Genomic DNA, 21,992 nt, shown 5'->3' with positions numbered 1-21,992 from the left:
TATATATATCGAGCAATGATTTCAAATTTAAACATTAATCAATGTATCTAAATTTTAATTACTAAGCAGATCAAATGTTTGAGCAGATTATTTATTATTAATATATTTTATATAATAAAATTGATATTCGTGGAGTTTGTTCGCGTTTGCCAAATATTAAAACATTAATAATGTTAATTTTAATATTATTTAACAAAACCAATATTTTTAAATACATGACAACTATTGATTCGTTAAATAAGGAATGATCAATAACGATAATAATGCCATTGAGATGTCTCCATTAGCTTAAATGGATTTTAGCCAATTGAGGGGAAAGTCGTATACAGTAACGAAGGAAACGTATTATTTATTTTACATTTAATCTGCATTAGGTATAATATTTATTATTAAAATATTAGTTCAAATAAATTATATTCAAATTTAGTTACAAAAATGTCTACAATGCTATTAGAATCTTTATTTGATTTCGCATAAAGCAGTTTTATAAAATAATGATTTTCATGAGTTTGGTAATTTCCAATTTCGACGTTTGCATAGCACATGCCTTTCTCAAATGAAATATTTTGTGCGAATATATATTCAATTGCATTGAAATGAGCAGGTGTATAAATTCATTTATGTTTCGTCTACAAAAGTTTGGATGCATGCATTTATATTGGTTTATAAACGAGGACATAATGATAGATCATATTAAAATTAGTACTAATATATTAACGTTATATTTAATTTCTATTTTCTTTAATTTTATTTTTACATTTCATTCACATTTGGTGAATAAATTGTGAATGAAATCGGAGATTGTCAACATGCATAAAACTTTATCATTGACCATTTGAATGATTTATAAGTAACTTTGTTAAAAAAAATTTTTAAGTATCAAACAACTTGCACGTGTAAATGAATTTGTCATTTAATAAAATACATTTTACTTCTTTTCATCATCAATTCATCAACATCTATAACTAATATTTTGAAATTACTCGTTTTCAATAAAACATGTGCATACGATTCTATATAGAAGTTCGTAAAGAAACATTCTCGTTGTAATTGTTGCGAACGCATCGAAAGGTTTAAGAGAATTTCGATTGGTTTATGAACACGAATGCATTAAGTATGTGCGTTAGGTAGAATGTGTGAATGCGCCAATGCATAATACACCATCTCATTTATTCAGTATTTCATATATATCATTTGTTGATGCTATCACTTTTTGTGTATTTTTATGTGTTGTCGATTTACAACCATACGTAGCGTATGTTGTATACCGTCGAAGTTAAGAGTTTGACGGAAAAATAGAGCGAGCATCAACGCAGTTCGTTCACGGACGGTCGGACGTTGTCATTTGAAAACGGAAGCCATCTTGTGGCCGAGCCTCCCATATTATACAGGGAATAATAGTTCAGCGACTATTTGTCCCGTAAAATTGTTCCGTACTTTTTCCATTACGTCTAGACTATGCATGAATTATTGTATCACATGTTTACATAGCCATGGCTGCGACGAGAAAGTTGCAAGGTGAGGAGAAAATGTTTCCAGCATGTTTACATTTAGAAATTTTGTTATGGCCCTGCACCACTACAACTTTGCCTTCGATCTTGCTTCGCGTCCTGCAGTTCTCTGCCGGTTTAAACGCTTGTATTTGCGACTAGTATCAGCTTATTTTTAACTCGCGTTACCTATTTGCATGCAGGCTTCTGTGCCTGACAGTTGGTACAGGTTGCCAGGGTATAATGGATTGGTATGTTCTGTTCAACTTTTTATATATTTCTTTGATAGAAGTTTATTCTTTCTGATATGAACTGTACTTATGACAATCTAATGCTGCTTCCTTATGTCAGCATAACCTTTTAATCAGCTCTACAGTTTACTAGTACGATACACGTGTATAATGGTGCGAGGTAGAGCATATGTAAAGTATTAGTCAATATAAGCTTTTAACGTAAGTTGCTTAAGTATAGAGTGATGTATTATAAGAATCTCTAGATTATTGTTCGTTTTGTGTTTCTTTATTAATACTTTCTAAAGAAGTTCATAATGAAAAAATAAAGAGTTCTCACCGCTATTTACAATGTTTTATTGCACCCATTACTTTTCCAGCTAGATCGGTCATAGTTTTTAAGTCTTGCGTATATAGTCAGATGTTTGAAACAGTTATTGCACAATGTATTTTACTAGACATTTTACTTTACAAAAATAAAGTAACCAAATAAATGACCTATACAGTGTTATAAAAAGTTTATTCATTTTCTGTTTAAATGAAAACAAACTTGTTATTAAAAAGTACGTCCTCCTTTTTTATTTATTTCATTTTTGTGTGTTAAGTTTTGTTAATAGTTTGTTTAGATTAATGTTTATATTTGTCAATACAATCAATATTATTTTTACATTGATTATAAGTGATATCATTGAATTTAGACACAAATGAATGTTAGTAGTAAATAATATTATATATGTTTATGTTTCATATAATCATGTCAACTATATGTATGCTTCTTAAATTTTAGGTGAAATAGATCGGTGCCTTAAAAAAGTAACAGAGGGTGTAGAGACATTTGAGGACATTTGGCAGAAGGTTCATAATGCTACGAACAGCAATCAGAAGGAGAAATATGAAGCAGACCTTAAGAAGGAAATCAAAAAACTCCAGAGGTTACGTGATCAGATCAAAACCTGGCTTGCGTCAGGCGAGATTAAGGATAAAAGTACGCTTCTTGAGTATAGGAAGTTAATAGAAACTGTAAGTATAGTTTATCAAGGAATTAAAATTGAAAAAATTACAATATTTACTGTATATAATACGTTCTTTTCAGCAAATGGAGAGGTTTAAAGTTGTTGAAAGAGAAACAAAAACAAAAGCTTATTCGAAAGAAGGTTTAGGAGCAGCTCAAAAACTTGATCCAGCTCAAAAAGAAAGAGAAGAAGTTAGCAATTGGCTTGCAAATTCCATAGATGCTTTAAATCTTCAGGTATGCAGTAGATGATTATACTTAATCAGATACAAGAAAATTTGTTGTAACAAGTATAATTTGCTTTTGATTGGTTTTGATATAGCTGGATACATTTGAATCCGAGATAGAATCATTACTCGCAGGAAAGAAAAAAAGGTTAGATAAAGATAAGCAGGATAGAATGGACGAATTAAAGGGAAAGCTTGATAAACATCGTTACCATATCCGTAAATTGGAAACATTGTTACGCATGTTGGACAATATGTCTGTTGAAGTTAATACTGTAAGTGTACCAATAATCATTAATTCAAATTTTGTCATATATATTTATTCTGCAGTCCTATAATTATTTAATCTTTATTTTTTACTTGATTCACAGATTAAAAGGATAAAAGATGATGTAGAGTATTATATTGAATCCTCACAGGAACCTGATTTTGAGGAGAATGAATATATTTATGATGATATTATTGGTCTCGATGAAGTAGAGTTGTCTGGAGTCGGTATTCCTTCATCAGCAACTACGGATAGCAATAATAGTAATGAGACTGGAGGTACACCAACCTCAATTAATTCTGGTACTTCGCCTATACCATCACCTCCATTGAGTTCCAACATGCACAACCATTCAAGTGATAGTTCTATGGATAATGACAAGAAAACAAAGGTATATATATTATTCCATATGTACTCTAATTAGGTGCACTTGTATAATATTTCTGTGATTTATTATTTCAATAATTGTTAACCAGTAGACCTTTATCGAATACTTTGATTTCAGCCTGTGAAACCTACAGCAGTCAGGCCACTATTAAATTCACAGGCGAGCATTCCAACCACGGGAAACACTGTCACTATAAAGTCGAATTTATTGTCGAGCAGCACTCCAAGCAAGACCATTCCCATGACACCTAGCCATAACTCGCCTAGTTCTACAAGTAATCATATTGCAACAACGAATGCAGGCAACTTTGCCACAGTAGCTGCTTCGCATAGTAATTCACAAGCCATCCATTCTACCTCTAGTAAAACATCCTGTAAGTAATTTTTAAAACATGATTCATTGATAAAAAATATCGATAATAACGCATTCTAGGAAATTGTATGGTTCATTTCTTAAATTTGTAGCTCACAGCAGCGAAAATGGTTTGTTGTCGTCTTCGTCTACGTCCAGCGTTACCTCGAATGTGCCACAAACGATCTCACAGCAGCACAATAATCCTGCACCCATACAGACGACACATGTGTTACACAATCAACAAAATCAGAATCATAACAGTGAAACTGAAATGACGACGCCAATCCCACCAGCTTCTTCACCACAATCGTCAGTTAGCAGTAGGTCTTCACCTCTGCCCGCAAATTCCTGCTCGCCAGCGCCATCCACTGCCAATGGTCTCATCCCTAAGCTTCCTGATGGCATGTCCTCTTTGAAATCTATAGCCCAGCAAGTAATTGTCCGATCAGGTTTGGAAATACCGCCGTCCGAGTCGAATAGAAACATCTTTGATAGTGCTAAAGCGAACAATAACAACAATAATGCCACCTCGGAAGCACACATTCCTCCCCTGCTTGGTGTTGCGCCACTCGGACCGGTACCTCTTCAAAAAGAACACCAGCTGCAGTTCCAGATGATGGAGGCCGCTTACTATCATATGCCTCATCCGTCTGATTCTGAACGCTTACGATCATATTTACCGAGAAATCTGTGTCCAACGCCTCCTTACTATCAACAGGTATAATCGTATCATTAGTTGATCTGCTTAAGTTAATTGTGCTTTAAAAATATAATAATTTAATTTTTATTTACATTTTTGTTAATGTTTATTTTTTACTTCTTAGGTCCAACTTCCCCATTCTGACACCGTGGAGTTCTTCCAACGTCTTTCAACGGAAACATTATTCTTCATATTTTATTACATGGAAGGTTCTAAGGGCCAATACCTAGCTGCAAAAGCTCTAAAGAAACAAAGTTGGAGGTTTCATACCAAGTATATGATGTGGTTTCAAAGACACGAGGAACCGAAAGTAATCAACGAGGAATATGAACAGGTTAATATAAAGTATAAATTGATAGTGGAAAATAAATTGTACAACTTTAACATAAAGCAGAAACTTACTATTTAAAATATGATTATTTCAGGGAACCTACATTTATTTTGATTACGAAAAGTGGGGACAAAGAAAGAAAGAAGGCTTTACATTTGAGTACAAGTACTTAGAGGACAGAGATCTGAATTAACAGTCCTGTTGCTCGTGGAGTCTCCGAAATGCACTATTTCTGTACCGGTATTATCAAAAATCGAAAAGACAGATTTTATTTTTTACAATTCTATATTTTCACAAAATATAATTTTATTTATTGGTAAAGAGTATCTCAGAAAAAAGTAAATGAAACAAAAAAGAAAGAAAAGCTCGTGCATAGCAAAAATGAAGGCACTTCATTATATTTCAACGTTGCGATGGTAATCTCTTCTATATATTCCTTTTCGAGAAAAAGAAAGTGAAATATGAATCATGAAATTGAAAGAAACAAAAAAGCAACTATCACAAAGAATGGAGTAAGTTAATCGGGGACAGTAAATTGTAACTATAAAAAGTAATGATACGAAAGGCACCAGAGACACACTTTTAACATTTTAGTGTGTGGTGTGTGATACAAGAGGAAGAAGTTATACTCGCTGGCGACTGACTCTGTAATACCAGTACAAACATGCGTGCGGCCCATCTGCCGTTTGGCGGTAAGGTGTAGGGCGCTCATGCAATGGTATGTCTTAATGTTAGATTATAAGTAGCCTTTTTGTATAAAGTATATTGAGGTATAAAACCCTTAAATTGAATTACTGTACAGAATGTGTAGAAATAGTGAATAATAATATTATGGAATATATTTTATTTCTCATTTAAATGAAACCTAAGTTGTTTCAATTTTTGTCACATCTGGCACATCTTTGACACCTTGCATTCGGAACATTCCATCCATTAGATTTTTGCCCTCAACCAGGTTACTTAGATGCGTTTTGACGATTTAAAAACGGGACTTGAACTCGTTGAAGTCAAAAACGCGTTCACTACGTATTAATAGTAGCATACTTAGAGTAAGCTACTGTTTTACTGCACATCTTGTCAATTCAGGAGTCTTGATTTCATTCTTTTTCAGCAATCCCTGCGCGCAACGCACTGTATTCGTCAAATGGCGACTCGTGATAATCACTGTTCATATGTATTTATGAATTATTGAAAGGACGAGAAAGAGTGAGAGAGAGAGAGTGAGTGATCGAGAGAGCGAGTGAGAGACAGAGCTATATTGTACGAACTTATTTATTATAAATTGTCGGTACTACCGAAGGCGAAACATCCCTAACGGGAAGCAAAGAAGAAACATTTTCAGTAGTTTGATATGTACATACATGTATATTTCCTTATCTGTTTGATTTCCGTTGTTTCTTGTTAAATTGTGTGAGGCAGTATCGGCATTTGGAATAAATAATTTCAGACAAAAAGTCTTTGCTTCAAAGATTGAAGTGATCGCTTGCACGCGTGCTGTTTGTCATTACAAAAGCCTTCGACAACGAGATTAGACATATTGCATCCCTTAGTATACAGAGAAAAGTCGACATTTCTCATAAGATCGACTTAGCGCTAGAATGGAGATCTACTTACTAAACAAGAAATAGATATATTCTAAGCAGATACTCTCGTTACAAACGAAATTGCGACCGCTATGTTTACATGACAGTACCTAGCAATGGTCTTTTTTTTAATTTACTTTAGAGGCAATATTCTATGAGATATATCTCTTCAAAAACAAATGGTGTTGCAGTAAATATTGGTTTGCAAGTTCGCAGTACATTTCAGATTTAATTCTCAATATGTTTTGCAAAGGTTTTACATGGTTATACATCATCCAATACCAATGAGCCTTCAATAGTGTTCAATATGTTAATGTGTATCGAAGGTGTCATGCTTGTTAATAATACATTAATGGAAGTTAGGTCAGTAAGACTTACAGAATTACAATAAACCAAGGATTTTTCACTTTACACAGCACTACATTATTCTCCGGTGCACATTTTACGAAATCCGTTTTGTAATCCCTGATGTCTGAAAAGAGATGCAACCGTTCAATGTTATATGCAAAGAGAGAGATAAGGATTTGTTGCCACTTTATACAGTTAAATAACATTGTAGTCTTTAGAAATCGTATTATAATCATAATGTTAAAACGGAACAGTATTGTTTCCGAGTATTTTGTACTATGAGAACCTGTACAATGCTGATCCATGATTTTCTATAGAGATTTGAGGAGAAAGTTAAAAAATTTTACAACAGTGTGCTGTGTATAACACTTTTTGCATTTGTTACAATGTTTTGCTGCTCTTTTAATATATTACATGCTTCTAATTTTTATCTCGCATTTTCTAATAAACAGGGTTCTGCTTTGTAATTCAGGTAGAGACATACGAGTAGAAAACTAAATTGGTTGTGTAGGTTGACGGGTTCTGCTTTCGGTGCTTTATTAATATCATCTAACAAATATTGCTACAAGTGATAAATGACAATGGTTGAAAGATTGTGATTTTTATTATGTATCTTATATTGTTCTCGTATGGGAATAGACATTCGTTTTGTGCAAAGACTTAAACAAATTATTACAATAGAACAGACTTTTTCAATATTAAGAATTGTCTGACTTTACTGAAGATAAACGTTTGATTTTTCTTTGTGAATGCTCGATTACCACTTAGTCAGTTTGATTAGTTATGTAGATAAAAATAGACGTTCGAAAGTTACAAGAGGGAGTAAAATGTGGTTTTGTAAATTGACAGTTACTTAAGGATCTTAATACAAACTATGAGTTTTGGATGAAAATACGTATGAGGGGAATGACGGTCTGATTTATAAATAAAACAAAACGACAATGATAATAAAAATATCATCTCGTGTTTATATTATTTATTAAGAATTAACAAACGTATCTGATAAGGCAATAGAGCCATTCAACCCTATTTTCCCTTTCCTTTATTTTTTCCTTTTATTCTTTTTCTGACCCCAATAGATTGTTCTGTGTCATCGTCTTCGTTATCGTCTTGACGTTTCTTTCGTTTACCTAATTTTTTACTGTCTTCGATGTCTTTCATTTCCTGAAGCAATACGATAATGTATTTGATTTTGCTTACACTAATATTTAAATTAACTAGTAGGAAAATGAATTTACCATTTTTACAATACGTTGCGCTTCAGCTACTCTTTCTTGAAGGACCATAACTTCCTCTTCTTCCGTGGGGTACAATGGTAATTGTTTTGATATCAACTGTTCAATTCTTTGATATAGCTCCACGTCATACTGCGTTACAAACGTAATGGAACGACCAGAACGGCCAGCACGTGCAGTACGACCAACTCTGTGTATGTAATCTTTGCTATGCGTAGGTATATCAAAATTTATTACAATATCTACGTGAGGGATATCAAGACCTCTGTAAAATATGGATAAAAATATCAATTGATAAAAAGACAATTAAATAAATTTAATAACATATATTCACCTGCTGGCAACATCTGTAGAAATAAGGATAGATCGATTTTTTGCCTTAAATTTAGTAAGGGCAGCTATTCTTTTATTTTGTGACATCTGTCCATGTAATGGAACTGCAGTAAAACCCAAGTTCCGTATAAGAAGAGCAGTCCTAACTGTATTGTTACAAGTTGCGCAAAAAATCATAAAACTATTGCCTGCTAATTCATTTAAGATATGTACTAGATATACATCCTAAAATGTGAATATTACTAAAAAGCAAAATTCTCATAAATATCAGATAGTTGGTGAGCTATTTGTACCTTGAATTTAACTGGAATGAATATATAATATTGTTGCAATTTTTCAACTGTCTGATACTTTGTTGAAACTTCCACCTTTACTGGATTTTGCAGAGATGCTCGCTGCAGTTTTTGGACTTTTTTGGTCATTGTTGCAGAAAACAGCAATGTTCTTCTTTCTCGTGGAATTACCCTTAAAATTTTATCTACCTCAACTTCAAAGTCCAAATTCAAAATGCGATCTGCTTCGTCCATAACCTTATAAAAATAAAATGCTAAGTAAAGATATTAAACATTTTGACTTATTTATAGTTGCTTGGAAGTAAATATTTTATAATTACCAAAAATTTTAAAGAACGTAGATTAAAACCTTTAGTATTTTCCAAATGATCAACCAATCTTCCTGGAGTGGCAATTAAAATATGTGGTTTTTTTGCTAATATTAATGATTGAGACATCATGTCCATACCACCTACTATTACTGCACATTTTACACCAATACTTGATCCTAAAATATAATAAAACCATAAGAGAGAAAGATTATAATACCTTAAAATAGCAACATAAATGATTTTATTACCTAAAGCTTCAAACTGTTCTGATATTTGAAATGCCAATTCTCTGGTAGGTGTTAAAATTAAGGCAAAATATCTTTGAGGACTTTCTAATAATGACTGTAGTATAGGAAGGGCAAAAGCAGCAGTTTTACCAGAGCCAGTTTCTGCCAATCCTATTATATCTTTACCTACAATATATATGTTTAAAGAAAATATATCAATATACAATTTTGATTTTATACCCATATTATTAAATTTACCTTGTAGTGCTAATGGAATAGCTTCACATTGAATTTTTGTAGGCGATTTCCATTTTAAATCTTCACATGCTTTACATAATGTATCTATAATTCCCTATAAAAGAATAATTGTTGTAAATTATATAATGTTGTTACATTGTTATTATGTTTTATTTTGTTTATTTTATACTTTTTTTGAAAAATTTTGATACTGCATATTTATTAGTAAGTTACATTCTTTAGAAATACAATGGAAATAAATGACCATAAAAATTAGAATATAAAGCAAATTTTTGTGTAATCTGAATATTTGTTTTAAATTATTTTTCATTTACAACGTTGTACTATTATTGTATCGTTACTATATACTGTTTTAATGTCCCGTATTATAACCTATCACTAATACTTCTTTTTTTAAATTATTCATTTATCAAAATTGTTAAAAAGAATAATCATAACTATTTCCAATAATATATTCATTTGATTAAATAATACATCAGCTAATACTTCTTTACTATTACTGAGTACAAATTTCAAAATAAATACATAAATCATAATTTCATTTAGGTTATATTACTTCAAAAAAACTTCTAAGCTTACCAAATCTTTCCAAGTTACTTCCTTTGAATCTTCTTCATCTACTTGTTTTGTTGGATTACTTTCTTCCATTATCCGATTACTAATATGTACAATTTTATAACAATTCTAATTTATAAAAGAACCTTCTATGTCTACTTTTATTTAGTACCATCGTAAAGGATACTTATTGTAGATAGGTATCACTTCAAGTTTAGCGACTTTGCAACGCCACAGGTGACATCTTCCAAAACTAAATGAGGGGAGGTGTATATAGACAGTATTTTGAATTCTACTTTAGTTTTTTTCCTCGTGTTTCTATCTATTACTGAGGATTTTATCATCGATGATTTTAACATTATCATCTTATTTATCGCGTGATGTTTAGAATAGTCTAATAAGGTAAAATTTGTATACGTTACTAAGTTTTAACAAGTTTTAAAAAGAAAAACACTTCTTGCCTTTTAGTAATGTAATTAATTTAAAGTTTCTGATCGACTTTTCACAAGCCGGCCCGCAACAATATACTATTTTTGATTGTCCACTAATAACGTGTATAATATTAATCGAAAATTAAAATATGAATGTATTCCTTCATATGTGATATGTCTCAAAAACATAGAATAACGGTGAGGGGCCAGATCCTAGTAACCATTATACTCATGCCCTCTAGATCTGATAATGAAGAATAATTTTTAAATCAAAGTCAAAAACAATATTCTCATTCGTCTGACCTGTTACTTTGTAGGTAAGTAGGATTTTAGGATTGAGTAGAGTGCAAAGCACTGAACCGTTTGCTGATGCATGAAAGTTTTGAAAACAAATTTTATAATCTGAAATTTAAATTTCCTTTCAACTTCAAAGTTTTAAATGAACAACATACAATAATTTTCTTACTGACATTTTTATTTGGTGGTTGTCTCCTCAAAAATATCTACAGCAGTATTTCTTAAAGTGTGTTCGGCGAAACTCATCTAAAATTTCTGCAAGATTAAAATTATTTTTATAATATACATAATTATCATATTTCGTTATAGCGAAAGTGTAATATTAGCCCGATATTTTAAAACATTGGTACACATAAAAAGAATATGTAGGTTGAAATATACTTTTGTTAATATCGTTAAAAATCAGTTTCATTCAAATATTAATCAATTTCCCCTTCACGAACATTTTGCCATAATTTCGTGAAGTTACAATAAAAATAAAATACTGTTAACCGACGAAGGTAACCGAAAAGATCGGCTAACTCCACGTCGAATCAATAACTTTTATACTCGATGTCCATAATCAGTATTGGGTATCGTTAATTGTATTAATTTTCCATTTCAAAATAGAGATAGTTCGGATTTTAACGAAACATGAAATCCCGGTTGGGATTCGCCGTTTTCATGCAGTCATTTCTTAATAGAACGGACGAATTGAAGATTTGAAAAAAATAAGAATATAATTCTATTCGTTTTCTTCATCAACAAATTGTCAAAATTGATGACGATCTAAATTTAGCGATATAAAAATTAATCAAAGTCAACTCTGTACGTCTGCATATACAAAAATCAACAAATTTTGAAATTTTGAAAAATTCTTCGATATGTGTGTAAATATCGTTAAAGTGATTTAGTTAAGGGTGTGCACAGTATTTAAACCTAATCGATTTCATGTAATAAAAACCGACGAATAAGAATTTACCTGAATATTGTACTATATACAGTATTTCATATCGAATGTGTTACGATCCGTTATTCTATTGCTTAAAGAAATAAAATTCAAATATTTACCGCAGTATCATAATGTGGATATGATTTATGTAACTAACAATCGTGTCAATCGGTAGCAGCTAATGTGAGTAGTGCTCTCAATAATTAAATTTATGATTCCATAGAAGTAGATCCTTATAGAATGTAAAAGATTCTAGCAATTTTTTAGAAAGCTCATTTTGAGGAAAAGGTACCATATAAACATAGGTCCGACTCCGAGTACTTGCAGAATTATTATAACGGATTAAAGTTTTATTAATGTTGTAATAATAGGAATAATTGATATTTATTTGGAACGTAAAAGAGATGCTCTGTATTTTTACCTGCTAAAGCAAAGTTAAAAGTATTGTCGCATGTGGCGCTGTCGTCTGCATTTTGTCGTAATGGTGCTTGCAGTTTGTCGTGTGCTTTGTGAGAAATTATCATACAAGAGAATTCTTTTGCGTTTCGTTCTTTTTTTTGATTCTTCTGCATGAACACCGCAGAGGGTTAGTGATGACATCGTACACGTTCTCACAGAAGACGTTTACACCCGTACCACCGGAGAAAGGTAGTTTTCCACTCGACCATGAGGGTACTTGCAAATTGCTCATGATCAAGTATATGCAGTGTTTGTACCAAAATCAGAACCAAAACACGATGTGTAGAGGCATCGCAAAGGATTATCTTGCTTGCCGAATGGAAAATCAGTTAATGGCCGAAGACGATTGGGCCAATATGGGTTACGCTGACCAGGTCAAGGAGACATAACAGCAGCGATTTATTGCCAATCGAGTCTCTTATCGAAGTTCTTAGCGATAGACCAGTATTTATGAACATTTCTGTCTGGTCGCTTTTGTTTCGTCTCGGAAAACAAATTGACGGATTTTAGAATATGCATAAAAATTTGCAAATATAATGTATACGTATATATGTGTTTAGGTAAGAAAATTGGCGAATGATGAAGCGACATCTTTAATAGTGAATTTTGTTCAATACATTAACAAATTTATGTGACAAGTAATTCCAGTGCAGTGAAGAGACTTTAAAACGAATTACTAAATATTTAAAACAGCCTGTTGCGTAGAAACGGTAGCACATCTGTCGTAGAGATTTAAGAAGAGAATATACCACCGTTACACTTAGATCTCTGTTAATTGTAGTTCTCTGTTAATTGAATCGATCAAAGCATTTTGCATCAAGTGACTTACTCACAGTAAAGCATTTTTTGTCGTGTTTGGGTGGACCAGGCCTATTCCATATTGTTGGTGTCTATGATACCCTAGAATCGCATTTTATATAGTAAGAAGTAGCAAATAATAAATTACTAAAAAGAAAGACAAATACCAGTTTATCAAAATGTCAAGCATGTCTAGAAGGAAAGTTTTAATTGGTTGTACCGGCAGTGTAGCCACGATTAAATTGCCGCAATTAGTAGAGAAATTATGGATGAACAATTTGGAAGTAAGAATAGTGGTTACGGAAAAGGCTAAGCATTTTTTGAAAGAGGCAGAATTACCTTCAGGAATTCAAGTTTTATCTGATACAGTAGAATGGGCTGCATGGCAAGATAGAGGCGACCCAGTGTTACATATCGATTTAGTAAAATGGGCCGATTTATTCTTAATCGCTCCGTTAGATGCTAATACACTTGGTAAGATAGCTAGTGGAATATGCGATAATATCTTGACCTGTGTTGCACGTGCCTGGAATCCATCAAAACCTTTGGTTTTTTGTCCTGCTATGAATACAAAAATGTGGGAACATCCTGTTACAGCACCACAGGTACTAATTATCATAGAAACAATATTATTTCTTTATAATTCGATGTATATCTTCTATTTTGTGTACAATACTAATTGGTTTGAAAAAGTATAGAATTATTAATCTAATGTTTTAATAATTTTTTGAAATGTTAAAACTTGTAGCTTTAAATTTAACTAAATATATTAATTATTGAAACTATAATATTTTAAGAAATAAAATTGTAAAACCTTGAAAGAATTAGCAATTCTTTCAGAGTCTTTACATTCAAATGCATATTAATTTGATAAACGATTAAGATTCTCTTAAATAGTATAGAATAACAATGATTTATGGAAATAGACATTTTTTAATATTTTTGCAAGTTTTGTAGAAGTTCATTTAACCTAAACCTTATAGTACTATCTGATCTATTTTAAATGTTTTTATTTTATTTAGGTAGCCCTGCTTAAGTCCTGGGGATACAAGGAGGTTACATGCATTTCTAAAACTCTTGTGTGCGGTGATATTGGAATGGGTGGAATGGCAGAAGTAGACACCATTGTTCAAACTACATTGAGATTGATTAATCCTTGGGATCCGTATTCGCCACCAGATCTGCGTCTCTAATGTCGGGAAGAAGAAACGAAATGTTCAACAAAGCTTTATTATCGTACAGATTGAATGTGAAATATTTTATGGGGTAGGGGAGGAAAGAAAATTTAAAGATAGAATGTTCACGATCTGTACTATGGCGACATTCAAATAATTTATGCTCAGTCATTCAAGTCCAATAACAAGTTCCAACTTGTATAATTACGCTTTCCTGAATGCACCGTGGTCGCGATATTTTGTTGCTCAAGTAAAATGTCTCTGGAACATCTGCACCAAGGAATGTATTCAAAGCAAAGTCTACTTGTTACGGTAGAATGTAAAAATTGTAAAGAAATTCTGTTCACATATCGTTTAAAATTGACCCATCAAATAAAAGTGTACACGTTTTGTTAAATATATGAGTTGAATAATATTTTAAGGCTTTTTCTTAAAGGCAACTTGTAATTAAAATTACGCAATGGTGGAAAAGAAAGATAAAGAGAGAGCGTACCTTCGGTAACGGTGTTAAATTACAAATTTAATCGTAAGTTCTTTATTTGTTAACAAAAAACGGTCTGGGACGGGCAAGAAAGACCTAAAGAATTGGTTTAAATTGTCGTTTACTATTAAAATTCTTTATTAAAATTATTTAAAAATTACTTTAATTATACATAATCAGTATAAGGGAAGTGCGTTAAAATTTAGTCGCGTGCAGACTAGAACGCGTACGCGTGTACGCGCTCGTGTTCATACGCGGCTTTACATAAATATCACAGTTTACAAATATTTGCTAAAATATGCTATAAAAAATAACCCGAGAGAAAGTGTTGGCAGTGTTGGCGCGTCGCTCGAGGTCATGATTTTTGCTTTTCTTGGATAATTCTCCACGTCGTTCGTTTCCAATTCTCGAGGGCAGCCCATCCAGAACGGTGCCGAGAGTTTTTGTTTCTCGTGGGCGACTTTCATCCTCAAGTCATCGAACTCCCAGAAGCCTTTTCCTTTGAAGAAATACGTTTTGCCTGGAAGAGAAACATTTCGTGTAATATTCCGTCATCCGTTCGAATCCCTCTTCGTTTTTATAACGAGCAAATACTCCTCACCGTTCTTCCATTGGAAAACAGCGTCGATATCATTCCCAACGCCAGCAAACATACTTATGTCTCTTGGATAATCCAGTTCTACATGGTTTACGGATTCATCGTACCTGCGATAAATAGAATCGTCGTTTGTAAAAGTATTTTTAAAAATGTATCACGATTACTTCCGATCGGTATAGTTACATTAGCGATAAACGAGTAGAATGTTTCGAAACGATGAAAATTTTTCTTTCAATTATTCAACATTTTCTTATACAATTTTAATTGTAACGTATCTTAAATTTACCATCAACGAATTTATTCGCTTTTAGGAATTCGAATAACGATTCGACGTCAAGAATTGGGCAATTTATTTAAATTTATACGAGTAAATTTGGTAAATTTGGTAAATTTGGTAAATTTGGTAAATTTTTAATTATTGCTTGCGCTGACAAACTCGGTAAACAAATTATTTAAAGATTGCGCACGATAAATTACGGAAGTTTGTTCGATATCTAATAACTTAAAAACGTTTTGAGTTTCTAAGTTTTGATAATGACTTAGAAACGTTTTGTCAAATAAATTTAACCGGGAATTTCTGTGCATCGAACGAAACGTTTTCAAATTCATATTTTCGTTCCAATTTCTCTCAAATGGTGCACTCAAATGCGATGCAAAAAATTTGTTCAATACCTCCAATACATGGACCCGCTGAAGAAGTAAGTTTTTCCATTGTGTCCCCAGATCATCGCGCCATCGACCTTCTCCAATGATTCCGGAAGTCCCAGTATCGTCAATGGTTTCGGGTAACCGAACTCGAGATTGTTGGCGTTGAAAACGTAATACATTTTGTCGATGAAAAAAACTATCTTCTTGTCTGGCCTTTCGTAAACCGCGTCCACGTGGTCGATTTCCTCGGGCAGGTTGAACAAACGCGTAATTTCCGCTGGATATCCCTCGTACAATCCTTGGTCGCCGATCCTCCATAGAAACTGTAACAAATCAATGAATACAAGAACGATAAATAATATAGGTATAATATAATTACAGGTATAGGTGTAATTCGTTAAAAATTTTAAAAGTTTAATTACATTCGTCACGATTGCTTATTTCGAGTCTCGTTTCATTCATTCTACAATTAACTATTAAAATTACATTCATTTTTCATTCATTATTTCTCGGAGATAGTTCAAGATCTCCAGTGTGTCGAAAGATTTCATTAGAATAAGAACAACGAATAATATAAGTACAATGTAATACAGGTACAGGTGTAATTCGTTAAAAATTTTAAAAGTTCAATTACATTCGTCACGATTGCTCATTTCGAGTCTCGTTTCATTAATTTTTCCTCGAAGATAGTTCAAGATCTCCAGTGTGTCGAAAGATTTGATCAGAAGCTGGGTAACATCGAGTATGCTTAGACCCAAGTATAATATTCGAATCTCCGGTGAAATTCATTCAAATAAAAGAAAAAAAAAAAAGAAAATAGCTAAAATCTATCCTAATTTATTCCCTTGGCGCGAAAAAATATCTCACGGTTGCTCCATCTGTCTTATACTTAGTATAAAATTTCCCTTTAAGCAGCTCCCCTACCATCTCGTGCACCTCGCCAATTCGTTACGGAACAATCGTGTTAGTTTCGATTGTGTTCCGTTGTAAGCGTTGATTTTCATTAGACGCGAATCGATCGTCATTTATTCGATGCTCACCCGTCCTTTGAACACAAAGATCTCCCTGCGAATAATGCTAATGGCGTCATAGCTCGTGTCGCATTTATCCGGGACGTCGGCTCTTGGTATCGGTGTCCATCGATACCTCGGTCTTTGGGTGTTTGTTGTCGTTCTCATGGTGGTGGTGGTCGTGGTGGTGATGGCGGTGGTGGTGGTGGTCGACGTCGTGTGATGCCTGTGAGGCTTGTGAGGCCTCTGAGGTCGATCCTCCGGTCTCTCCGTTCTATAATCCGGCTTTTGAGGGTAACGATAAGGGCGTCGAGGTCGGTCGTCGTTTGGATAGTGATTCGGTCTGGTTGGTCGTGTTCTCCACGGCCTGTAGGTCGTCCCAACGCTTGTCGTCGTTGTCCTGGGCGTTGTAGGACGTGGCGAAGGTGGTGGACCACCTGGTAGATTAGCCCAAAGTTTCTCCTCGGGAGCACCTGAAACACGATCGCGCGTTCTTCATTAGTCCATTGTGGTTGGGAGCCAACATCGTTGACGGATAATACGGGAAAACTCCAACGATTTCATCTTTTCGCATCGTTGCGTTAACAGTCGAGATTTACCAACCAGTCGAAACGATCGGTTTCGAATGCTTTTTTCACACGTTCGTTACGTTCTTGAATGTTTTTCAATACGGTTCGAGAAGATTTCAATTTCAACGAAGCTATGGGAAAATCATTTCTTCCAATTTTCCCTGATCTTCGTTTCTCATCGATATTATAAAACTAGAAAGAATCGTGGTGTTGCAAAAATTTGTAAATCAATTCGTCACACCTACGTTTCAATATTATAAAATTTACTATTTATTATTAAATTCCATGGCACGTTTTCTGAAGACGTTACGAGTTTTCTACGTTACGCATGCGATCAATTATATAAATTCTTACCTATCTATGTATAGGATAATAACTATCTATATATAGGTCTTAAGACCGGTTACAACATCGATTTGTATAAGAAAGAAATTTGTTTATATCACACGTTCGTTACGTTCTTGAATATTTTTCAATACGGTTCAGGAAGATTTCAATTTTACCGAAGCTATGGAAAATCATTTCTTCCAATTTTCCCTGATCTTCGTTTCTCATCGATTATCCGGATCTTACGAAACGAAAATATTATAAAATTAGAAAGAATCGCGGTGTTACAAAAATTTGTAAATCAATTCGTCACACCTACGTTTCAATATTGTAAAATTTTTATTCTTAAAATCTTCATTTTCGTATCCCTTAATATCGATACTTTTATCGTATTAAACAAAAGTATCGATATCGTATTAAATAAATATCGTAATAAAAGAGAGATAAAAAACGCTGCCAGTTCGTCGTAATAAAAGCACACACACTTTATGAACAAAACTCGAAGACTCTTCGATCGCGTTGTTAATTATAATACGAGTATACGCGAATCGACCAAGTGATTCGTATAATAAGATACTAATGGAACGAAAGGAACGATAAAGGGAACTTATTTAAAAATTCGAAGGTCTATTATCCCCCCAAAGATGGTCCGGCTCTGAATTCGTTTCCAATACGACGGAACGAGAGGAGAAAAATTTATTCTATGCTCCACGATGAAATCAATTTATCATGTCGCCATTCACGGAATCTCCCCTTAAAAAGGAAATTCTTATTTGTGTATTCTCCGCACCGGATACAATTTGTGTAAACCCAGACAGTCTTACCTCTACGGATGTTTCTTTAGATACCATTGATAGTACCACTGAAGTAAATCTTGAACCGACAGTTCTTCAAATATTTCGTGCATGCAATTAAAACATTTTACGCGAAATGTTTCTCGAATCTTTGTTACACTAGGTTTAGCGTGTAACTTTTTTAAAAATATTTAATCAATTTGCCAAGTACAACGATTTTTCAACAAACAGAGGATATGGTAATTCTGAACACTGCACCATGGACTATTATTTTGATCGTTCAATTTGAAGAAATTTATTTACAATTAATAGAAATTGATGATAATTTATTTAAGAAAAATTTCCATTTACTTAGAATTTTAAGGAGGAATAAAATTTATTACAGTATTTAAAAAAAGATACAGGATTGAATTTATTATGTGAAGAATTAGTATTTTTGTTTACCATGTTCTTTCAGAATAATTTGGCGAATAAATAAAAAATTGTGTCCTTGTATGTAATATTTTTGACGATAATGTGTGTAAAAATAAACCGAGTTTCGAAAACTCCGCAATGTGCACAATAAGTTGTCCCCCCCTCCGCGTTTGTCGAAGTAAACTTTTCAGTAACAACTTGAACACGTGTTCCAACCACTGTATTAGTCCTTACTTAAAAGTTTTCGTCGAAAGTAGAGGTAAATAAATTGTTAACGGACGTTTTATACGAACGCTGCGAGTGACCTAATTAGAAGAAATTTACGAAGCTTGAGGGTCTACTTGGTAGGTAATAAAAAAATTCATGTTTTATTACATCTTTTTTAAGTTCCAAAAGTTCGACGAGCATTACGTCGGAAGGATTATGCTGACATTTGAAAATTTATCAACATCGTGTAAGTTCGAATCGAGTTTGTGTATAATACTCCCATTGTAAGCCAAACTTTAAAATCGTTTTCCGCGAAGTTACGTTTCTGAAGTTGGTTGCCATGATATCTCGTAAAGCGAGAGATGAATTGACTTGAAATTTAACGCACGTATAAAGTAAATTCCTCTTTATCGTCCGTACTAAAATAAACTCTATATCTAGGAAACTTTCCTCCTTATTGTTCCAAGCAAGAACAGTATTTATTTCGAAGAAATCAAAATTCCATTTTCCTTGTGTTACTTCGATTCGATCGATATCGTACTAAACGTGGATACAAGTGTATAAACATTCGTTGCATATACTTCTACGAAATTAATTATTTATACTCGAAGAAATTTCTACATGGAAAATCATAAATACAAACTTTTCAAATCTCCGCTAATTTATCAAAGTAAGATATTTCAAATATTATTAAATTGTCAGGGTTTCGAAGTAAACAGATCACCAAAAGTAACATCTACACGATAAAAGATCGAGTATCTCAAGATCCTCGGATATCTATTTCAGTATGCGACTGAAATTACAAACATTCCCGATATAGAATTGAATTTTCTTCGTTTCTCGTGTTGTTTGATGTTTTATTTGAAAAATAACCCATCTCCTGAAACAGACTGCATTGTGAACAGAATTTTGGAGAAACGATACCCTGCAAGATATATTTCCTTGAAAAAGACGATAACGAAACAAGTGAAGTATGCAAAGATGTAATTCGAACCGGTGCATCGAGCAGGAGAGTAGACGCAACCATACTTGCACCAGTGGTTGCTATTCCACGACTAGAGAAGCTCAGTGTAGAACGAAGAAGGATTTTTAAAAAGAAATTTCGTATTCGAGTATCATGGTCAAGATTTTTGGATTCTGGAAGAAATCCTTTTTTTTTGGAAACAAAGACAACTAAACAAACGAAATCGACAAACGTGTAGTACGAACCAATGCAAAGAGCAGGTGAGTAGTCTCTGTAAACTATACTGGATCGAAGCAGAGGAATCAACAGATCTAAACAACGTGAGCAAGACAACAATTCGAACTCACAGTCTGTCTTCTTCCATCGCACGAATTCCATACAAATGGTCCTTTTTCGTTCTTTTTCTTTATCAATTCGTCTCGTTGGATCGAGTATACGTCGCTATTCCACGACTATCGAAGTTCGATGTGGGACGAAGAAGGATTTTTCAAAAGAAATTTCGTATTCGAGGATTACCGTCTGGATTTTCGGATTCCTTTCTTACGTAATATTCGATCAGAATCGATAAACTTCTCAAGACCACCGAGACACAACCAACAGAAGGGTATACGTAACCGTACTGTTCGCTGTTTCCCGACTATCGAAGTTCAATGCGGGACGAGCAAGGATTTTTTAAAAGGAATCTCGTATTCGAGGATTACTGATCAGGATTCCGAACCATTGTGCGGCGGTGGAGCCAAGGTGGTGTTTGTAGTCGGATCAAAATCAATGGACCTCTCAAGACCACCGAGGAGTAATCCTCATTATACTGTCTAGCTATCCGGCGCACTATCTTACGTCTTATTCGTGCAAATCTGCAGGAGCGTGGTAGCATGATTCATATTCGGGGAAGTGGCCTTGAGCGACATCAGTGAGTGGCATCGAGATTAGACGAGCTTTATCTCGATAATTGTTGGAAATAAATCAATAGTAGGGTAATATCCTTCGGGTGGTTAATGCGATCGGGATTGGGTTGTAACAACCTGAAGGGCAGGTAGGATCTCTGTTTAACGAGCCATTGATTGTATGTTAAATAAATATGTACGTTAGGTGCGTTACGACATGTATTTGTACAGGGTGAGTGAATAAGAATTGTTTTTTGAAATTACCTCGTTAACCTTTTATTCAGAAACTCTATATACTAAATATGTTACACTCGAGGATCATGAAACAAGATCTATTTTGAATTTTTAAAGACATCAAGGTGACCTCGAGTATTTTAAACGATACTGTGTTTTACATATGGGTTAAAGAAAAATGTATAAAATAGTTAAAATATCAATTTTATTATTTTTCTTTTGATTTTGAGTATTTTTATTTTATACCTATTTTGTACACGTTGATAGTTAAAAAAACACAAAACAAGTAATTGTAGAAATTACTCTGTATCGTTCGATAAACAATTATTGATTAATTTTAAAAGGAGCAACGAGTAGATTTAAATTTGTCAAAATTAGACTCGAGTTACCATATTAAAGAAACACATATTCTTGAAAATTCAACGTCTCGCGGATATTCTTACTCGTCGATCTCATTGGTTGCGTGCTAATGAGTAGTAGTGGGGGGAGTGTCGACCTTGGGGGCGTGTACGGTTCCGCCTCCCACTGTAGCGGTATATTCGACCCACTGCAATAAGTATTTAATCATGTGTTTCGATCAACCACCAAAGATGCTCTGCACCATTTGATAAACAATTATCGATTAACT

The 21,992-nt window shown here is 33.5% G+C and overlaps 5 protein-coding genes and 1 long non-coding RNA gene across 9 annotated transcripts in view; 3 read left to right on the top strand and 3 right to left on the bottom strand.

Moving 5' to 3' along the window:
- Positions 1-1,139: 1,139 nt before the first annotated feature.
- Positions 1,140-5,841, top strand: Not3 (CCR4-associated factor Not3). The gene is made up of 9 exons (XM_076319569.1): positions 1,140-1,518; positions 2,508-2,740; positions 2,814-2,969; positions 3,055-3,234; positions 3,331-3,618; positions 3,733-3,988; positions 4,080-4,687; positions 4,794-5,003; positions 5,095-5,841. Exons 1-9 carry the CDS (start codon positions 1,494-1,496, stop codon positions 5,191-5,193), a joined length of 2,055 nt encoding a protein of 684 aa, XP_076175684.1. The 5' UTR covers positions 1,140-1,493; the 3' UTR covers positions 5,194-5,841.
- Positions 5,842-7,892: 2,051 nt separating this feature from the next.
- On the bottom strand, positions 7,893-10,314 carry Pths (probable ATP-dependent RNA helicase DDX47). Its single transcript, XM_076319623.1, has 8 exons — positions 10,168-10,314; positions 9,589-9,682; positions 9,352-9,516; positions 9,113-9,279; positions 8,793-9,029; positions 8,501-8,724; positions 8,170-8,431; positions 7,893-8,095 (listed from the first exon to the last, which is right to left on the bottom strand). Exons 1-8 carry the CDS (start codon positions 10,234-10,236, stop codon positions 7,958-7,960), a joined length of 1,356 nt encoding a protein of 451 aa, XP_076175738.1. The 5' UTR covers positions 10,237-10,314; the 3' UTR covers positions 7,893-7,957.
- Positions 10,315-10,913: 599 nt separating this feature from the next.
- Positions 10,914-12,622, bottom strand: LOC143150981 (uncharacterized). The gene is made up of 3 exons (XR_012993213.1): positions 12,224-12,622; positions 11,045-11,126; positions 10,914-10,976 (listed from the first exon to the last, which is right to left on the bottom strand). It is a non-coding gene; the product is annotated as an uncharacterized LOC143150981 (long non-coding RNA).
- On the top strand, positions 12,262-12,650 carry LOC143150975 (cytochrome c oxidase assembly protein COX19). Its single transcript, XM_076319653.1, has one exon. It carries the CDS (start codon positions 12,396-12,398, stop codon positions 12,648-12,650), a length of 255 nt encoding a protein of 84 aa, XP_076175768.1. The 5' UTR covers positions 12,262-12,395.
- A 588-nt stretch (positions 12,651-13,238) lies between these two features.
- Ppcdc (phosphopantothenoylcysteine decarboxylase) lies at positions 13,239-14,649 on the top strand. Its single transcript, XM_076319637.1, has 2 exons — positions 13,239-13,664; positions 14,082-14,649. Exons 1-2 carry the CDS (start codon positions 13,239-13,241, stop codon positions 14,250-14,252), a joined length of 597 nt encoding a protein of 198 aa, XP_076175752.1. The 3' UTR covers positions 14,253-14,649.
- A 163-nt stretch (positions 14,650-14,812) lies between these two features.
- The window catches only part of LOC143150951 (matrix metalloproteinase-2-like), a 378,361-nt gene continuing 371,181 nt past the window's right edge, over positions 14,813-21,992 (bottom strand). For 3 of the 4 annotated variants that reach the window (XM_076319589.1, XM_076319580.1, XM_076319599.1), the window contains 4 exons: positions 17,002-17,444; positions 15,986-16,284; positions 15,317-15,420; positions 14,814-15,235 (listed from right to left, as the gene is read on the bottom strand). In XM_076319589.1, coding sequence (XP_076175704.1) covers positions 14,994-15,235; positions 15,317-15,420; positions 15,986-16,284; positions 17,002-17,444 — 1,088 coding nt within the window. In that variant the 3' untranslated portion in view covers positions 14,814-14,993. Of the gene's footprint in view, positions 15,236-15,316; positions 15,421-15,985; positions 16,285-17,001; positions 17,445-21,992 lie in introns of all 4 variants that reach the window. The other variant, XM_076319607.1, reaches the window with a different exon arrangement.

This window comes from Ptiloglossa arizonensis, chromosome 1 (genome assembly GCF_051014685.1).
Source record: "Ptiloglossa arizonensis isolate GNS036 chromosome 1, iyPtiAriz1_principal, whole genome shotgun sequence".
NCBI classification, from domain to species: Eukaryota; Metazoa; Arthropoda; class Insecta; order Hymenoptera; family Colletidae; genus Ptiloglossa; species Ptiloglossa arizonensis.
The sequence above is the reverse complement of the archived record's forward strand: the minus strand, read 5'-3'. Positions and strand labels throughout refer to the sequence as shown.